Raw genomic sequence first — 19,394 nt, 5'->3', positions numbered from 1 at the left:
TGGGTCACTTTGTCGATGCCCATGGCCTGTGGGAAATGTAGTCCAGCGCGCCCGGCGTGGCTGCGTGAGCGGCCAGCCTCTGTTTCTTCCGTGACTGGGGTGAGTGCGGAGCCTCGGGCTGGTGGTCTGCGAGCGGGGAGGCGGGGGCGTTCCCACTGGGAGCCCGGGGCTGTGGCCCGAGGGCGGGGCCGGCTGGGCTGTGCAGTGCGCGGTCCTCCACGCACACCGCGGGAGTCGCAGGTGCGCTGCTCACGCGGGCGCCAGGCCGCAGACGATACCGGGACCGAGACCCCCGCTCGGCCCCTGCAGTACCCCATCGGCTCGCTCAGGAGCTCTACCTAGCCGGGCAGCCCTGGCCCGGTTCGCGCCGCGAATGCGTGGGGCACCCCCTCTCGGAAGGCGGGGAGGACGCGGGGCCGCAGTCGGGGGTCTTCGGCCTTTGTGTGCACCTCTGCTGGGCATCCGCCCTCTGCCTGCAGAAGCAAAGGAAAGGCGCAGAGTGGGTCCTGGCTAAGAGAGAATGTGCTCTCCAGAATTCTAAGTTCACTATTGGTCTACTAGAAAATCCACGGGCAAAGTCATTCGAAATCTGTCCAAAACCCATGTGTTGTATTGCGTAAACGTGTATATGTATAAATAGAAACATTTTACTTATAAAAATAGGAATGTTGGTGACCTTCCTCCATTCGCCTTTACAAACGGAGTTACAAAATGCATCTTATAAGACGCTTGAAGTACTTTTAATCCATGGTGCCACCACCCAGTGAAGATAGAGAATGAACTTAAAACATTAATGTTTAAGGGCAGTTAATATTGTCATTTTAATGAATGGGAGGAAAAGTAAGACAGAACGTTGCCGAATCTAATTCTCTCTTTGGACCTTTGTGTTTTTCTATTTTAATACTGTAAATGGTACAGAGTATCTGTAAATACTGTAAATGGTACAGTTTATGTCATTCTTTTTGGATTGCCTCTTTCCATCAATCTTCAAGTAAAATTTCCAGGCCAATCTTACATAAGACCTTTGAACACCTCCTGTCTTGTTCTTTACAGAAAGTAGCAATTTATAAAAATGGTTGCACTGATAAGAGAGACTGACGGCCCCAACCAACGTGAAGTGTTAGTATTCTCTTAAGCCTTGGTGCAGGCCAGATGTGGTGGTATATGCCCTTAATCCCATAGAACAGGGGGATTCATTTGAGACCATCCTGCTCTACATAGAGTTCTGGGCTAGCCAAGGCTACATAGTGAGGTCCTGTCTCAAAAAAATATCCCAGAGCTAAACTCCAGCCTTTTTTATTCATAACTTTTACATCTGTTATGAACAAACAGATTTCATGAATATACATAAAAGTTGCGTATTCCTATAGTCATATAAAGCTCCCCTGTCTTCTTTTTGCATTTTCATATGTGTGTATGCATGTGTGTATGGGTACAGGGTGTACATGTGTCCAAATCCACATGAAGACCTGAAGTCAGTGTTGGGACTCATCCTTGGTCTTCCTTCAAGCCCACAGGCATTTCATCTTCTTGCTTGTACCCTCGTCCTCACGGCGCAGTAAATGCCGCATCCACTGAGCCATGCCCAGGGCCGCCTCCCTCCTCAACCTCTGTTGTGTTTGCAATAACTAGAGAGACCTTCCTTTTCATCACATCATAAAGATGTTCATTTATAGTTCTTTATAGTGTGTGTGTGTGTGTGTGTGTGTGTGTGTGTGTGTAGTAGCATTTGGATTTGTTCCATTGTTCTTCCCTGTTGGTCTGTAATATCCATGAAGGTGGAGACTTTGCCTGTTGTATTTACGGCTGTACTCCCTCTGACTTGGCATGCTGTTCTTCTCACAGTAGATGTTGACGAGATAGTTAATGTGTCAGAGGGCCTTCAGTAATACTATTGAGCTGACTGGTTTTCTGTCACCTTGACACAGGTTGGAGTTATCCAAAAAAGAATGAGCCTCAGTTGAGAAAATGCCTCCATAAGACCTGACTTTAGGCAGACAGAACAAGCCACAATGGGTAAACCAATAAACATTATTCTTCCATGGCCTCTGCACCACCTCCTGCATCCAGGTTCCTGTCCTGTTGGTCTTAACTTTCTTCAATAATGAACAGGGATAAGGAAGTGTAAGCCAAATAAACCCTTTCCTCCTCAAGTTTTGGTCATGGTGTCAGCACAATAGTAGTGACCCTAACTAAGACAATTGAGTTCTCATTAAAGCCATTTAAAATGAAAGGGGAAGAGGACTGAGAGATGCCTGGGTGGATCAAAATGTAGCACGATTTCTAATTGGTCTTAATAACAAAAATCCTGAGTTAGATATAGGGGTAAATGTTGAAAGTTCTTAGTTCTGCCGAATCCTCAGACCAAGTGGGCAATCCTGTCTCTAGGAATCCTCAGCCTGAATGCCATGAGCTCCCGTGTCCTCCTGCCTTATATTCTTCTCTTCCCCCAGTCACCTGTCCCTTGTCTCCACCTCCCAAGTGCTGGGATTAAAGGCATGTGATCCTAAGTGCCAGGATCAGAGGTGTGAGCTTTATTTCTCTTTTAGATTGATTAAATCTCGCATAGCCTAGGGTGGCCTTGAACTTGAAGAGATCCATCTTCACCTGTCTTCTGAGTGTAGGGCTTAAAGGCTTAAAGGCTTAAAGGCTTAAAGGTGTATGCCACCACTGCCTGGCCTCTATGGCTAACTAGTGTGGCTAGCTCCACATTCTGATCTTCAGGCAAGCTTTATTTGTTAGGTCACAAACAAAATACCACCACATTTTTTCCGTGCCTCCTGTGCAAGCATGAGGACTTGAATTCAGATGGCAACGCCCATGTATGAATCTAGGTGTGGCTTTAGAGAAGTGTGGAACCCCAGTGCAGGGGAGGTGAGTCACAGAGGCAGGAGGATTGCTGGAGTTTGCTGTCCACCAGCCAAACTCCAGATTCAGATACTCTGACTCCAGGAAATAGGCAGAGAGTAGTAAAGCCACCAGAAGTCCTCCTCTGACACCTACATACATACACACCCATATATGTGTGAATACACCGCACACACATATGCATACACAAACATGGATGTACGCTGTGAATAGACCACACGTGTGTGAATGTACCACACATATGTTTGGATACACCACACACTCAAACCTGTACAAACAACTGAAAAAAATGAAAATTCCTTGCTAATTTAAAAATAAGCTAATGTAAGTTTTGTGCTGCAGAAGCTTAAAAGATTGTTTGACTTTCTTCTTCTACCTGATAACTAACCTCTATGCCTGACTCCACTTCACGGTGTCTGGTAGCCACTACAGGACTCCTGCTTCATTAAAACCCACGTACAGAGCTGAAAATATCTGGTGTTTGCCTTCACTAGGACCCCTTAAATTTGTTTTTTCTAAGGCTGGAGAGGTGACTTAGCAGTGAAGAGCCCTTGCTGCTCTTGTAGAGAACCCAGCTCTGGTTCCCAGCACTCACAGGTGACAGTTCCTGGGGATCAGGTACATCTCCCACCTTCTCCACACCAGACAGGGACATGGGACACAGAACATAAATAAATCTTTTTTAAAAAGGATGTTTTACAACATGATTAACTAATCGCTTTTCTATAATTAACTTTAAAATATTGTCATTGTGGTGCATATATTGTCTAGGAATGTGTTAGGTGTGTAGATTCAGGTCAAGGAAGTAATAGCTTAGAATCCTGAGCCAACCTACCAATGAATATTCGTTTCTGTCTATATACCTATGGAAGCTTAACGAAGCAAAGTTTATAGGTAAACTATTTAATTGTACTTATGCTGATACCTCACCCTTCTTATTTATTTGTAGGTATTTTATTTTGCCACAGGAGTGTCTCTCATGGCTTCCTTTCCCTCCCCCAGATCCACCTCTAGAGACTGCACATTCTCTAGGAAGGCCCCACAGGAAGGAGGAAGGCAATGGCTGTTTGGCCTCTGCCATTGGGAGCTCAGGTGAGACATCATTGTCTGACGTCTTTTACTCCCATGATGTGAATGGACTTCATTACAAAGGACAGATGTATTGGAGTATTAGAGCATTGGGCCCCTTCAGTGTCCTTCACCTCTGTGCTCATCTGACACTGGAGTTCTCAGTGGTACTCAAAGGCTGGGGAAGGAGCCCAAGTCCAAGGAAAGATGGATTGGTGTTTATAGGGCTTATGGACTACCCGAAGTCAGAAAAACCTAGGAAAGGGGCAAGGGTGTGGTGAGGAGGGAGTCTGCCATCTCAAGATGCCTCAGAGGAGGGTCTGAACTCAGCTCTGCTTGTTTGCGTCACTCACCCTTAGCCACTGCTCCATCTCCCCAGCCCTCCCACAACCTCTTACACATTGTCACTGGGAGACCAGGCTTCTAACACTTGAGCCTTTGGGGTCAAACCACTTCAGGAGCCAAACCGTAGCACTCCTATGGACCTTCTTTTCCTGTCTTATTTCCTGAGATGGTCAGTGTTAATTGTCACCTTGCCAGAATCTGGAATCCCCTGGGAGATGGGTTTGGGGGCATGCCATCTTGATTGGGTTGAGACAAGAAGATTTTCCCATAGTGAGTGGCACCATCCCCTGTCTGGGACCCTGGGCTGTGGACATGGTTAGGAGGAGCCTGAGCCTCAGCATTCATCCCTCTCTGCTTCCCAATGTGGATATCATGTGACCAGCTGAGCTCTGCCGTGCTTTCATCTCTTCTCTGCTTCCTGAATGTGGATGTCATGTGACCAGCATCCCTCTCTGCTTCCTGATTGTGGATGTCATGTGACCAGCTGCTTCTTGCTCCTGCTACCTTGACTTTTGCAGGGTGATGGTTTGCACCTTTGAACTGTGAGCCAAAGCTAACTCTTTCTCTTTCAAGTTGCTTTTGTCAGAGTATTTTACCACAGACAGGAAACTGCAGCAGTTCCCAATCCACTCCCTGTGTTATTTTTTCTGGCTCTCACATCTGTTGTTTGCTGCACCTGTTTGGTTTTCATCGGAATGTAGTTATGTTTTCCTCACACACCCCGATGCCGTGTTTCTTCCGGCCCTGCTTGGTCTTTTTTCAAGGCCTTATTGGCAAAAATCCCCTGTTAAGGAGGAATCTGTGGTTTCAGGACTCAGTGACATTCAAGGATGTGTCTGTGGACTTCACTTGGGCGGAGTGGATGCAGCTAGATTCTGTGCAGAGGAACCTGTATGGCAGACTGGTGCTGGAGAACAGCAGGAACCTGGTCTCCTGGGTGAGAACCCCCCTGCCCTTGCAACTTGACCTTTGCCCTTTAGCCGTCCGCCATATGGAATTCATGGGTTTGACTTGAAACCCCAGCTCCCGTGGGGCATTGTTTAGGATAGTCCCTACGTGAGAAGTCTGTAGAGAACGGAAAAATGGAAATGGAGGAAATCAGAACTGTTCGGGGCTGGGTGTTGACTAAGTTCGGTACCCAAACTGGGTTTCTTTCCTCCCAAGCAGGACATCAACTTTCCGTACCAGATGTGATCTCTGAGCCGGAACAAGTACTGAGCCTGAGAAAAAGAGAACTCCCAGGTTGCATCTTTCTGGGTAAGTGTCAGGGTGCAGAGACTTGTAATGTAACATGGGTGTCTTACTAAGAGGACGTGTAAGAGGGATCTTGGGGTCTCTGGAGGGACCCGCTCCCACAGGTGTGTACTGTATGAGGACAGTGCCACCGTGCTGTTGAGACTCATCCTCTGTCGCCATATCTATGTCCTGGTCTTGGAGGAGGGGTGGGTGCATCGTGAGGCTTGATCACTGCACCTGCAGCATTCATGCGTTGCCTGGAACCTCTGTGCATTCGGAAATGTTTGCAACGACTGTTTCCTCTCTGTCTTCATCTGTGTTCAGTTAAATCCGTCACCAACTGAGACATCCCCTTTTACTCTCTTTGTTCCCAGACCTAACCAAATTCCTAGCTTCTTCCCCTTGTTTATGTAAACATTTGAGAGCTTTTTTTTTCTGGCTGCCTAAATAGGCATTTTGAATAGTTTGCATATTTTTTTAAATATTTATTTATTGTGTATACAATATTCCATCTGTGTGTATGCCTGCAAGCCAGAAGAGGGCACCAGACCCCATTACAGGTGGTTGTGAGCCACCATGTGGTTGCTGGGAATCGAACTCAGGACCTTTGGAAGAGCAGACAATGCTCTTAACCACTGAGCCATCTCTCCAGCCCCCTAGTTTGCATATTTTTAAAAGTGAGAAATGACTGTAGTTTTGTTTGCATTTCTAGCAGCTTTGCATCTTACATATTCCATTTATCACTCCAAAATACCCCATCTGTGTCCTCCCTCCATTCATTCCCTGCCATGCAGCTCTTAAGTGCTTCATGCCTTCGTCAGTCCCTGTCACAGCCACACGGTCTCTTTGGGACGTTATCACTGACTTTTCTCTGCAGAAAACACCGTTTACATCTTGCTTTTCCCGTAATTCCAACCCCATTGTTTTAAAATGTACTTTTTTTTTAAGCTAAAGAGTGAGCAAGGGACCTAGAGATGGCTCAAATGGTGATGTGCTTTAAGCATGAGAAGCCGAGTTCAACCCCCAGTGCCCACATTGAAACCAGGCCTATAGATTACAGACTGCTCACACCTGTAATCCAGCACTAAGGAAGCAGAGAAAGGAAGATCTCTGGAGTTCACTGGCCTAGCTAAATTGGTGAGCTCTAGGTTCAGTGAGAGACCCTGTCAGAAAAGAACGTAGAGAGTAATAGAGACACCTGTCTTTTCAAAAACAAAAGAATGTGTTACTGTATTGATGGTGATGTCTAACCAATATAAGTATCATGTTATTTATTGGGAAATGCCCTCAGGAGTAGATGCTGGGTGCTCAGGGGTAGCATGTCATCCAGTGAGCTAAGAAGTGATCTAGCAAAGCCAGTATGGGTATCTAACACAGAGAAACAGAATAAATGTGGCCCAAGTATCTGCAGCCAGAGAATCTGGGTGAGGGTCAGATGTCGTCACTGTTCTGTGGGTTCACACTTTCAAAATTAATAAAAGCACCAGGGAAGCTGAGGAGAGACTGTCTGTTATCTGACTCCCAGGCTCTCTCCGTCTGTAATCTGACAGTTTGTCAAGGGAACAGGAAAACAGTTGCGCTGAGTCGTGGCATGCAAGTTACCCTGAATGCACTTTCTGAAGAAAAAAGAACTTTTATAACTTTTATAGGCATAGATAAAAGGACGTTATCAACAAACACATTCAGTGAATACCTTGGTTGGGGCCGTGCATAAGTGGCTAAGGCTAAGCAGGAAAGTTCTGGCTACTGGGCTGTGTTGGTATTACACTGTGTTCTTGGTGAGGTGATCAAGGCGCTGGATGGAAATGTTTCTTTGTGGTGCTAGAGATCAAGCCCCACCTCTCACCCGTAAGCAAGGGCTTTATCACTAAGCTTCATCCCCAGCCCCATGCTTTTGGTAATGGTTTCCTACTCTACTTCTTTGTCTTCACATGTTTATGATTGGAATGCACACACTATTCACTTGTCTTCCTGGGCGTCTGTCTGCCTGCTGGCACGCAGGCTCACTCAACTGTCATCACTGTGCTGACATTTCATTATATGCCTACCCAGAAAATGCTTGATAATATTTGTTGAGTATTGAATAATATTGGGTGACATTAGTAGAACTTTTAAAGTCAGGTACAAATGTGGGTATGAGAATTGTAACCATATCTGTAGAATTCTTACCAGTGGAAATTGGAGAATTGTCAAGATAGAACCAAAAAGTCAGAGATGTTCTCACACAGGTTACAGATGCATGCCTGGGGTTGAGGAGGGAGCTGGCTCAAGGAAAAAGGAATACAGCAGTATTGATAAGAAAGGATAAATACCTATGGTTTTATCCTTTCTTACTTTATAAACTGAGTGATCAAGAAGCCCCTGTGACCCAGTGCTAAGGGGCATGTGCTGTGCTCTGTGAGGAAGAATGCAGAAGCAAATACAGCCTGACACTTCATCAGGGTTAGATGGAAGGGAAGGAAGAACAGAAGAGCACCTCCACTGTGTTCTTCATGGGAATGGATCTGTATGATCCTGTAGAGGAGAAACTGGGGAGCTAGGAAAGTGGAGCCCGGGAAACAATGTTGCGTTGTGTAGACTTTGCTCTTTCCAGATTGCCTTACGTATCACTGTCAGCGGTTACGTAGTGTCATGTTAGCAGGTAGATGTCTGACTTTCTGTAAATGTGTAGTAATGGCCGTGTTCAGTTCTCAAGTCACATGGGTCTTTCCTGACTTTTGCAGGCCTGGCGCATTGTCTTTTGGCTTCCTGTGTCCCTGGGAGGATCTCCTAGGCCAGTTGTTAAAGTTTGTAGGTAATCTTTTTGTTTTACTTTTTCTTATGAATTAAGTCCTGAGAATTTGCATTTAAGATAGGCATATACATCTAATAAGGAATGTATTTAACCTTAATTAGTTTTGTATAGTATTAAAATAATTTGAGTTTAAAACTGTTAGCACTTTGCAGAATAGCAAATACTTTGTTCTTTTTCTCAGTTGATTTTTGAAATATATATAAACAGTGATTTTTAAAGCATATATACTATTTGACACAATGCATATTCTGTTAAACTGTTAATAAATTAATGCTTAACTCTTTTTCTTACATAAATAGTACACGTACCATCTAACAGATAAGGAGACTGAAACACAGAAAGGTTAAGAAACCTGCACAAGGTCACACAACTAATAGTGGTTGAAATTGGGGTTGGAGAGATGGCTCAGAGGTTAACAGCACTGACTGCTCTTCCAGAGGTCCTGAGTTCAATTCCCGCAACCACACGGTAGCTCACAACCATCTGTAATGAGATCTGGTACCTTCTTCTAGCATGCAGGCACACTTGGCAGGCAGAATACTGTATACATAATAAATAAATTAAACTTTAAAAAAATAGTGGTTGACTCGAGTACATCTGTAATAATTAAAATCCAAACAGATGTAGTCAAGTTGACAACCAAGATTAGCCATCACAAGGCCATCCCGTGTAATCCCGACACACAATCACATCTCCTTATGTCATGGCTAATTTCCAAATGAAAGCAATAACCAGGTCATAATTCCACCTAGCGTGATATAACTATTCCATGTACAACTGTGAATGGATTATAGGTGGCAGTGTCCCCTGAGGAATGATTAGTCTTTTAGTGTCTCATAACTTAAATGCAATAACCATTAATATTATCTTAGTTGATATTACATGATTTAAAAAAAAGCAGGAATACAAATATCACTTAATATATATGTGTATATGCACAGACTCATTCTTTTGTTTGTTTTTGTGTTTTTACATCCCAACACAAACTCGTTCTTAACACAATAAGACAGAAACGCTCATGTCAATTAGAATTTCTTTCTGTCACGTGGCCTTAGATAGTATTCATAGCTACTTTCCTCTCCTACCCATTCTGTGTTTCTTCTGTCCCCAGCAGGTACCTCAGAAGGTCTTAAGTCTTGGTTCTTTTCTTGGAGGAGTGACCCATACTTTCATTCCCAAGAGTCTGGACCCTTTGTCATCCTGCCTGGATTGAGCTGTTGTAGTTTCCCATTGACTTCATAAGACCATGGTAGCACCAAGAGTTGCCCTAAAGGATCTCCTACATTCCAGACATAATCTTCTTTACCACTGTTGTGGAGAAACCATTCAATTTCTCCCTGGTGATCTGGATCAAACACTCCTCCTAACATTTATTCCTCTTTTAGACCATGTTCAATGGAATATTTGCATCTCCTAGCAGGAGTGCTGCTTCATCTGGAACTAAAACCTCTAGGCCAGCAGAACTTGAGGTCATGAGAGCAGGAAGCAAAAAAAAAAAAAAAAAAAAAAAAAAAAAAAAAAAAAAAAAAAAAAAAANAAAAAAAAAAAAAAAAAAAAAAAAAAAAAAAAAAAAAAAAAACCATGGGGAGGGGAGTCAGTAGGATTGATAGAGAGTAGAATTATTCCCATTTCCATCCCCTTGATTACTGGACCTGTGGATCCTAGCTGTGGGAGAAACTACACCATATATTGGACACTGATTCAATGCATGTGTCATCTTCTGGAGAACTTGTCCCAGTCGTCCAGGCTGGGCACTCTCAGTGTATCTTATCATTCTCTCGGCCATCTTCAGGACGATGGAGAACAGGATAAGATCAGCGGGCGTGGGCCCACTGTTGCTCCTCTCTGGCTGTGAAATGAGTTCCTTGGTTGGAAGCAATGCTATATGGAACAACATGGCAGTGAAGAAAGCATTCTGTCAGTCTACAGATGATAGCTTTGGCAGAAGCAGTCCATGCAGGAAAGGCAAACCCATAATCAGAATAAGTTATCTATTCCAGTATCTATTCTGTGTTGCGTGAGACATTCAATGGAATGTCATTTTAGGCTCTCTGGCAGCAGGGAGGGACAGTTTCTGGGAACTGAACCTCGAACCTCCATTCAGAAGCATATTTATTGATTGTACACAAAGGTTGTGTTTGGGGTACAACAAGTTCCTCATACCAAAGCCCCTTCGATCTATTCTGTATGTTCTCTGAAGGAAACCATCACAGCCTGCAACCTTGGCCCTTATTGTGTAGTGTTTGCAGTACCCAATAATGCAAGACCTCCAAGTGAGCCTCAATAGTCCTGTGACTAAAGCCAGGCAATGGATGGAGACGCCTTTCAGAAAAACAAACTCTATAAATCATAGACAGCTATCACTGTTCTCTGCTATGATTTTTCCAAGGTACCTTCAGCAAATATTAATACATTCTGCTGTTACCCTTGATACAGTGAAAGAAAACTATTACATTCTAATGTTTATCCAAGATACAATGACTCTACTAGATTCCCACTACAAGTAAGGACAAAGTGTTGCCCTTTGCATGAAGAAAGTAGCCTTATGAAGTAAAGTCGACAACCACATTAGCTATCACCATTCCCTTTCCTGGCTCTTCTTTACAGAGTTGCCATCTGTCTGTGCTAATGGAATCCCCCTCCCCTGACTTTTTGTGACTTCTGAGTAACAATTCAAATATTCTCAAAGAATGTGAATTGGATAACTGGATGTGACCAGAGTGACCTGGGGCAAGAGACAGCTGCTAGCTCATATATTCCTGCTGATACCACTAGATAGATACTCTCTCCAGAGTTACTTAGGGACATGTATTTCAGTGGCAATTTCGGCTTGACTTAAAATTTTTCTTTTTGTTAAAGCAGGTCAGCTTGGAAGGGAGAAGCTCTGTTACTTACATTTCTTGTTTCAAAGCCTTTAGTTTACTTACCCAGTGTTGATCTCCGCTCTGTTGACTTTGATCAGCAGCCCTAAAATGGATTCTCAGGCTGCAGTGTCCTGTCCTCTGTCCTCACTGAGTGGCTCCTGGTCCTTTCCTCTCTGCAGTTTCCTCTAGCAGCTCAACCGACTCTCTTCATCTTGCTCCGCTCATCACAGTTCTCAACTTCACAGGGAAAATGTAGGAACGTGTAAGGCACTTTAGGCCTGTTATATCTGTGAGTGGAACATTTCTTAAAGGTAAGGAGAAAACCTTTAAGACAGCAACCTCCGCTAAGAGTGTTCTGTTCTTTATGTTGCAGATGACCGTACTCCCCAGGGGTAGTTTACACATAGTTAGGGTCTTACTCCTTATCAGATTATTTTATCCTCTTTTAAGTCTGTGAAAGCTCAAATCCAAAGAAACATTATTAGCTGTGTTTATCTCAGTCTTGTTAGCTCCCATCAGAATGAGTTAAGCTCTGATTCCAGCCTTCAGTGACTTTTCTAGCCCAAAGTACCAAACTCTTCCACATTCTAGCCACAGATGGGTCCAAAAGCATAAGAATGACATGGTCAAGTTTACACCTCAGAGGCCCCTCTTCTGGGCACCAATTTCTGTCTTAGTTTCTTTTCTGTTGCTGTCATAAAATACTCTGAGAAAAGCAACTTAAGGGAGAAAGTATTTATTTAACTCCTGATTCACGTTAAAGTCCATTTGTGGTGGAGAAGTCACAGTGGAAGGTGACTGAAGGAGCTGTGTCTCTACAGTCAGAACAGAAATGCATGCAGGGTAGTGGGCAGCTTGTATCTCTCCCTCTTATACAGGATCCCCAGCCCAAGAGAAGGCCCATATGAGCCTTCTCACATTGGGTAATGTAATCAAAATGGTCCTCCACAGTTCAGCCCAGCCTAGATAATCCTCACTGAGAGTCCCTTCCCAGGGAACTCTGGATTCTGTCAGTATGGAAATTAGCACATCGTTCTGGTCTGCTTTCTCCAGCCTGTCCCTTCTGTGTATTTTCCTTAGTTCTGCATTCACTGTGAATCCATCCCTGCTGGATGAGCTCCCTTCTCTCTATTTATTCAGCTGGTTATATTGGTTCTTCTGTTTTCTGTGGACTAGTACGCTGCTCTTCACCTTTTGATTTTGCTAAAGAATTGTAAAAATATTTTCAAAATCTCTTAACCACGCTGAAGTTATTCTAACTTTGCTCTCGTAGTCCCCTTTGTGTGGTTTCTAGTCACTCAGCACAGAAATCAATATGCATTTAAATTATTTACTTTTTTTCAGGCTGGGAAACAAGACTTGAAACCAAAGAGAAACTCTAAAGTCCAACATTATTGAAAAATTGCCCTATGGAGCCATGATGGAAAAGGAAGATTTCTGGCATTCAGCTTTAGGGTCTGTCTGGGACCCCTCTTGTCGGCTAGAGGGGCAGCAGGAAAGATATCTGGGCCAAGTGGCAGTGGCCCAAAAGGAAACCTTTAATGAGAAGAGGGTGTGTGATGGTAATAAAACTGAAAATTGTTCCATTCAGGGTTCAATGCTTAACACAGCACAAGGCATTCCTTTGCCAAAAAGGCCTCGCAATTGGAATTCACGTGGAAAAGATTCCAAGCAGACTTCCAAGTTAATGAAATCTCCAAGAATGTTTATAGGGAAGAAAATATATGAATGTGACGCTTGCAGGAAAACCTTCAGCCAGAGTTCCTCCCTGCTCAAGCATCAGAGGATCCACACTGGGGAGAAACCCTATAAATGCAACGTGTGTGGCAAACACTTCATTGAACGCTCCTCCCTCACCGTCCACCAAAGGACTCATACCGGAGAAAAACCCTACACATGTGATGACTGTGGGAAAGCCTTCAGTCAGAGCATGAACCTCACTGTGCATCGAAGAACGCACACTGGAGAGAAACCCTATCAGTGCAAAGAGTGTGGAAAAGCTTTTCGTAAGAATTCATCCCTGGTCCAACATGAAAGGATTCATACCGGGGAGAAGCCCTACAAATGTAGCGACTGCGGGAAAGCTTTCACACAGAGCATGAATCTGACAGTGCATCAGAGGACTCACACCGGAGAAAAGCCCTATGAATGCAGCGAGTGTGGAAAAGCCTTCAGTCAGAGCATGCATCTTATTGTGCATCAGAGAAGTCACACCGGGGAAAAACCCTATGAGTGCAGCGAATGCGGAAAGGCCTTCAGTAAAAGCTCGACACTCACTCTGCACCTGCGAAATCACACTGGAGAGAAACCCTACAAATGTAACAAATGTGGCAAATCCTTTAGTCAAAGCACATACCTTATAGAACATCAGAGACTTCACTCTGGAGTGAAACCTTTCGAATGTAACCAGTGTGGGAAAGCTTTTAGTAAGAATTCTTCTCTTACTCAGCACCGGAGAATTCACACTGGTGAGAAGCCTTACGAGTGCATGGTGTGTGGAAAGCATTTCACGGGGAGGTCATCCCTAACTGTCCATCAGGTGATACACACTGGAGAGAAACCGTACGAGTGCACTGAATGCGGGAAGGCCTTCAGCCAAAGCGCCTACCTTATTGAACATCAAAGAATCCACACTGGTGAAAAACCCTATGAATGTGACCAGTGTGGGAAAGCGTTCATTAAGAATTCATCCCTCATAGTGCACCAGAGGATCCACACAGGAGAGAAGCCCTATCAGTGTAATGAATGTGGGAAGGCCTTCAGTAGGAGTACAAACCTTACAAGACATCAGAGGACTCATACATGAGAGTTGTCACTGGCACCTTCATCTTGAGTAATTCTTTAATAATAATCATGTCATATCAATGTAGATGCTTAATAACCATAACTAAGGTGGGAACCTTTTAGTTGAAGTACAGCATAGCATACCAGAGTAACCATATGAAAGCTATGAACACTTTTATTCAGATGGTAAAGTCTTGTATCTAATACACAAATGAGGAAGACTTCAGCTGAAGATAAGCTCTAGTGTGTCATACTGGGAATTCTAATTTGGGCCTCACAGAGTTTTTACACTGGATAGAAAATGTGGTAGTACTTAACTGGACAGCCCAAAAGTCTGGCATAGTTCTAACCCCCATTAACTTAAACAAGTCACCCACTTTCATGCGGTCACAGTGTCCTTATGTGGTAAATGAGAGAGTTGGAATTTAGAAGGCCTGTGGGATCTGTATTAGATAAAATGTCCAAAAGCAAGATGCAGGGAAGTTTTTGTGGTTGGTTTTTTTCTGTTTGTTTTTTTTCCCCCCGTTTTTATTTCATATGGTGGTTTTATTTCATATGGTGGTTTTTCTGGAATGTTCCTCTACCTCTAACTCCTATTGTCCTTCAAGTTCTTCTCTTTCCCTGAATTGATTTATCTCCTAAAATGTAGGCTAGTTGCTATTGGGTGGCAGATAAACTGTGCATATTTTAATGCCACAGCATGCTGTTTTGAATTCTCAACTAATAGTCATTAAACTGTTGTTGAATAAGCTGATTGTATTTATATGAAAATGTGATTTAAATATAATCTTTAAATACTTAAGTATCAATGCATATCTTTGTGTCTTACTAGACTGTCATGGAAATTCAAAGACATGTGGATTGAATACTAATTGTGCTGGACAGTTTTATGTCAGCTTAACATAAGCTAAACTCATCTAAGAGGAGGGAACCTCAATTAATTCCTCCATAAAATTGGGCTGTAGGCAAGCTTGTAGGGCATTTTCCTAATTAGTGATTGATGGGGTAGGACCTAGCCATTGTGGGTGGTACCATCCCTGGGCTGAGAGTCCTGGGTTCTGTAAGAAACCAGGCTCAGCAAGCCAGCAGGCAGTACCTCTCCATGGCCTCTGCATCCCTCCTGCCTCCAGGTTCCTGCCCTGTTTGAGTTTCTGTCCTGACTTTCTTCAGTAATGAACAGTGATATGGAACTGTAAACCAAATAAACTCTTTCCTCTCCAAGTTACTGGTCATAGTGTTTCATCACAGCAATAGAAACCCTAAGATGCTAATAGACATAGGAATTCAGCACATTAATAAAACCTTTGCAACTCAAAACACACTCAGAACCACCACAGGAGTAGTTTATAGATAGATCATGGTAGTAGTTGATTTATTAAATGCATATTGACTAAGTCCTAGATGTGAGATAGTTATTGGGGGGGGGTCACTGTAGGCTTTCTGGATGGCAGAAAATAGTTCATGAAGAGACAAGAATGAAACTTCACTCATCTCCCTTCAACACCAATGCTGGACCAAAACTTATGAGTCTGACACCAGTTCGTTTATTTTAGCCATATTTAAACGCAGCATGATTTTGGGGGAAAAAAGTTTTCTAATACCAACTCAGTCCTGTGAGTACAACAAAGCTTAAGACATGTTTACATAGAAGTGTGTAACAAAGTCCATAGGGCTTCTTCCGTAAAGATGGGGCCTGTTGACTCAGAAACAGTGCTCAAGCTAAGGTCTGTGGAGAATGACTAAGGTGGAGTGCCTGTGGGGGTCAGGATTCGACCTGGCTACTAAGACATAGAAGTCACTTAGATTGTACAAATGACATCACTCATAAGGATGAATTTTATGGACTAGAAATAATGCTCAATGTTTGGGGAAAACCGGCATCATATTTTGGGGAATATGGGTGGAGCCTGGCTCAAGAGGTTGCAAAGGATTACTTGGTTGTAAACTACATTTTCCCCCAGCATTCCAGGACAGCCAAATATCTCCTCCCTTTGAAGAAACTGTGTTTTCCTGGCTTTTCTGGTACATAACTGTATGCACAAGAACCTTTTACCCCTACAAGATATAATCAGAAAACAAAAATTAACATTAGCATTTTTTTAATTCTCCAAAGGTCCTATTTAGAGGTACACACACACACACACACACACACACACACACACACACACACACGGAGGAAATCCATAAGGTATTCTTTCCCTAGTGACTTTCACTAGCCCCAGCAGATAAATCAGATAAATGGAAGTTTCACTACTTTTGTCAGAAGTTTTGTTAGACACGTCTATTCCAAGCTAGCCTGGGCAGCCAGTGTGGTTACCTTTGCACCTTTCTCCATCAGCAGGAGTGACATCCTGTTTCCACCTATATCACTTACTGGGGCCATGCTCAAGGCATTTCATATGTTAATGCCTGTTTCCTCGTTTGTTAGTGATGCAAACCTAAGTGCTTCTGGTTGTGTTAGACAATAAAGGCACTTAGGAAAGCGCCTAACACAGTTAGTGCTAAAGGCTACCCAGAACCCGCAAACATCTAGAAGAACCACTAGGCTCTCAAAGCAAACATCTTAGAGAAAGGTGAAAGGAAAAGTATTGGCTCAGGACCCCAAGACCAAGTTCTCAGCACAAAGGAGATTTAGTGAGACAGGGAAGGGGATCTATGTATGTCTCTCTTCAGGTCCTCGTTGTATAGGTTCTCTGAGATTGTGAATTGTAGGCTGGTTTTTCTTTGCTTTATGTCTAAAAGCCACTTATGAGAGTATATATGGTATTTGCCTTTCTGGGTCTGTTACCTCACTCAATATGATATTTTCTATATCCATCCATTTATCTGCAAATCTCAAGATGTCACTATTTTTTTCTGCTGTGTAGTACTCCATTATGGAAATGCACCACATTTTCCTTATCCATTCTTCAGTCGAGGGGCATTTAGGTTGTTCCCAGATTCTGGCTGTGACAAACAATACTGCTATGAACATAGTTGAGCACATGTCCTTGTGGCACAATTGACCATCCTTTGGGTATATACCCAAAAGTGGTATTGCTGGATCTTGAGGTGGATTATTTCCTAATTTTCTGAGAAATCACCACACTGATATCCAAAGGGGCTATACCAGTTTACACCTCACCAGCAATGGAGGGGTGTTCCCTTTATCCTACAACCTTTCCAGCATAAGTTGTCATCAGTGTTTTTGATCTTGGCCATTCTGACAAGTGTAAGATGGAATCTCAGGGTTGTTTTGATTTGCTTTTCTCTAATGGCTAAGGATGTTGAGCATTTCCTTTTTGTAAGGAGGCTGCTTGTTCATTTCCTGGCTGCCCAGACTCCCGAAATAAGCACTCAAAAACTATTAATCCACTATGTCGGTGCACCAATTTGTTGGAGGGAGGCCGTTTGTTGGTTCCAGGCTACTCAGCCCCAAAATAACCATGCAGAAACTATATTATTGAAATCACTGCTTCTAACTTCTTTTTGGCTAACTGTTAAATCTTAATTTAACCCATTTCTATTAATCTGTGTATCACCACAAGATTGTGCCCTACCAGCAAAATTTTGGCATGTCTGTCTCTGGCGGCGGCTCCATGGCTTCTCTCTGGCCCCACCCTTCTTTCTTCCAGCATTTAGTTTAGTTTCACCTACCTAGCTAAGTTCTGCCTTGCTAAGGGTCCAAAGTCGTTTCTTTATTCATTAATGGTAATCACACCATACAGAGGGGAATCCCACATCTTTAAGTATCCTTCAGCCATTTTAGATTCCTCTGTTGAGACTCCTCTGTTTAAGTCTGTATCCCACTTTTTATTGAATTATTTGTTCTTTGATGATCAATTTCTTGAGTTTTTTGTATGTTTTGGAGATCAGACCTCTGTCCAATGTGGGGTTGGTAAAGACCTTTTCCCATTCTGTAGGCTGTCATTTTGTCTTGTTGACCGTGTCATTTGCTTTACAGAAGCTCTTCAGTTTCAGGAGGTCCCATTTATTGTTTCTCTCTACTATTGTCTCTGCTACTGGGGTTATTTAGGAAGTGGTCTCCTGTGCCAATGCGTTCAAGTGTACTTCCCACTTCCTCTTCTGTGCAGCTCAGTGTGGTTGGCTTTATGTTGAAGTCTTTGATCTATATGGACTTGAGTTTTGTGCATGGTGATAGATATGTATCTATTTTCATCCTTCTACATGTTGATATTCAGTTATGTCAGCACCATTTGTTGAATATGCTTTCTTTTTTCCATTTGACTTTTTTTTTTGCTTCCTTGTCAAAAATTAGGTGTTCAAAGATGTGTGGATTGATATCCAGGTCTTCTGTTGGGTTCCATTGGTCCTCCTGTCTGTTTTTATGCCAATACCAGGCTGTTTTCAGTACTGTAGCTCTGTAATAGACTTTGAAGTCAGGGACTGTGATGCCTCCAGAAGTTCCTTTATTGTACAAGATTGTTTTGGCTATCCTGGTTGGGTTTTTTTGTTTGTTTGTTTGTTTTTGTTTTTGCTTTTCCATATGAAGTTGATATTGTTCTTTCAAGGTCTATGTAGAATTTTGCTGGGCATTGCATTGAATCTGTAGATTGCTTTTGGTAAGATTGCCATTTTTACTATGTTAATTCTACTTACTTAAGAGCACGGGAGTAAGCCAGACCCAAAAAGAGGAACATGGGATGTACTCACTCATATTTGGTTTCTAGCCATAAATAAAGGACATTGAGCCTATAATTCAGGTTCTTAGAGAAGCTAAATAAGGAGAACCCAAAGAAAAATATATAGGCATCCTCCTGAATATTAGCCTTCATCAGGCAATGAAAGGAGACAGAGACAGAGACCCACATTGGAGCACCAGACTGAAATCTCAAGGTCCAAATCAGGAGCAGAAGGAGAGAGAGCACGAGCAAGGAACTCAGGACCGCGAGGGGTGCACCCACACACTGAGACAATGGGGATGTTCTATCGGGAACTCACCAAGGCCAGCTGGCCTGGGTCTGAAAAAGCCTGGGTTAAAACCGGTCTTGCTGAACATAGCGGACAATGAGGACTACTGAGACCTCAAGAACAATGGCAATGGGTTTTTGATCCTACTGCACGTATTGGCTTTGTGGGAGCCTAGGCAGTTTGGATGCTCACCTTACTAGACCTGGATGGAGGTGGGTGGTCTTTGGACTTTCCACAGGGCAGAGAACCCTGATTGCTCTTAGGGCTGACGAGAGAGGGGGACTTGATTGGGGGAGGGGGAGGGAAAGGGGAGGCGGCGGTGGGGAAGAGACAGAAATCTTTAATAAATAAATAAATAAATAAAAAGGAAAAAAATAAAAACCAAAAAAAAAAAAAAAAGAGCATGGGAGATCTTTCCATTTTCTGGTGTTTTCTTTCTTCAAAGATTTAAAGTTCTTGTCATGCAGGTCTTCAACTTATTTGATTAGAGTTACTCCAAAATGTTTTATGCTATTTGTGACTAT

General features: G+C 43.1%; 1 protein-coding gene across 7 annotated transcripts; it reads left to right on the top strand.

Annotated features, from left to right (window-relative positions):
• Positions 1 to 9: 9 nt before the first annotated feature.
• On the top strand, positions 10 to 15,182 carry Zfp2 (ZFP2 zinc finger protein). 7 transcript variants are annotated; one of them, XM_050158503.1, is made up of 7 exons: positions 31 to 99; positions 1,929 to 2,016; positions 3,871 to 3,960; positions 5,093 to 5,218; positions 5,446 to 5,538; positions 8,241 to 8,311; positions 12,520 to 12,595. In XM_050158503.1, exons 2-6 carry the CDS (start codon positions 2,013 to 2,015, stop codon positions 8,288 to 8,290), a joined length of 363 nt encoding a protein of 120 aa, XP_050014460.1. In that variant the 5' UTR covers positions 31 to 99; positions 1,929 to 2,012; the 3' UTR covers positions 8,291 to 8,311; positions 12,520 to 12,595. The 7 variants fall into 7 exon arrangements, with proteins under 7 accessions (XP_050014456.1, XP_050014460.1, XP_050014461.1 ...); XM_050158504.1 differs by having other exon boundaries at positions 8,241 to 8,307; positions 12,520 to 12,587; XM_050158501.1 differs by having other exon boundaries at positions 46 to 99; positions 5,449 to 5,538; positions 12,520 to 15,182.
• The last annotated feature ends 4,212 nt before the right edge of the window (positions 15,183 to 19,394 follow it).

Source organism: Alexandromys fortis, unplaced genomic scaffold (assembly GCF_014885135.2).
Source record: "Alexandromys fortis isolate MF-2015 unplaced genomic scaffold, M_Fortis_MF-2015_v1.1 scaffold_99, whole genome shotgun sequence".
In the NCBI taxonomy this organism is placed as follows: Eukaryota; Metazoa; Chordata; class Mammalia; order Rodentia; family Cricetidae; genus Alexandromys; species Alexandromys fortis.
Note: the sequence above shows the minus strand (reverse complement) of the source record. Positions and strands in the feature narration are given on the sequence as shown.

Bases quoted from the DNA above. Each gene is read 5' to 3' on its own strand.
- Zfp2 (XM_050158499.1), top strand. From the start codon at position 12,593: ATGATGGAAAAGGAAGATTTCTGGCATTCAGCTTTAGGGTCTGTCTGG.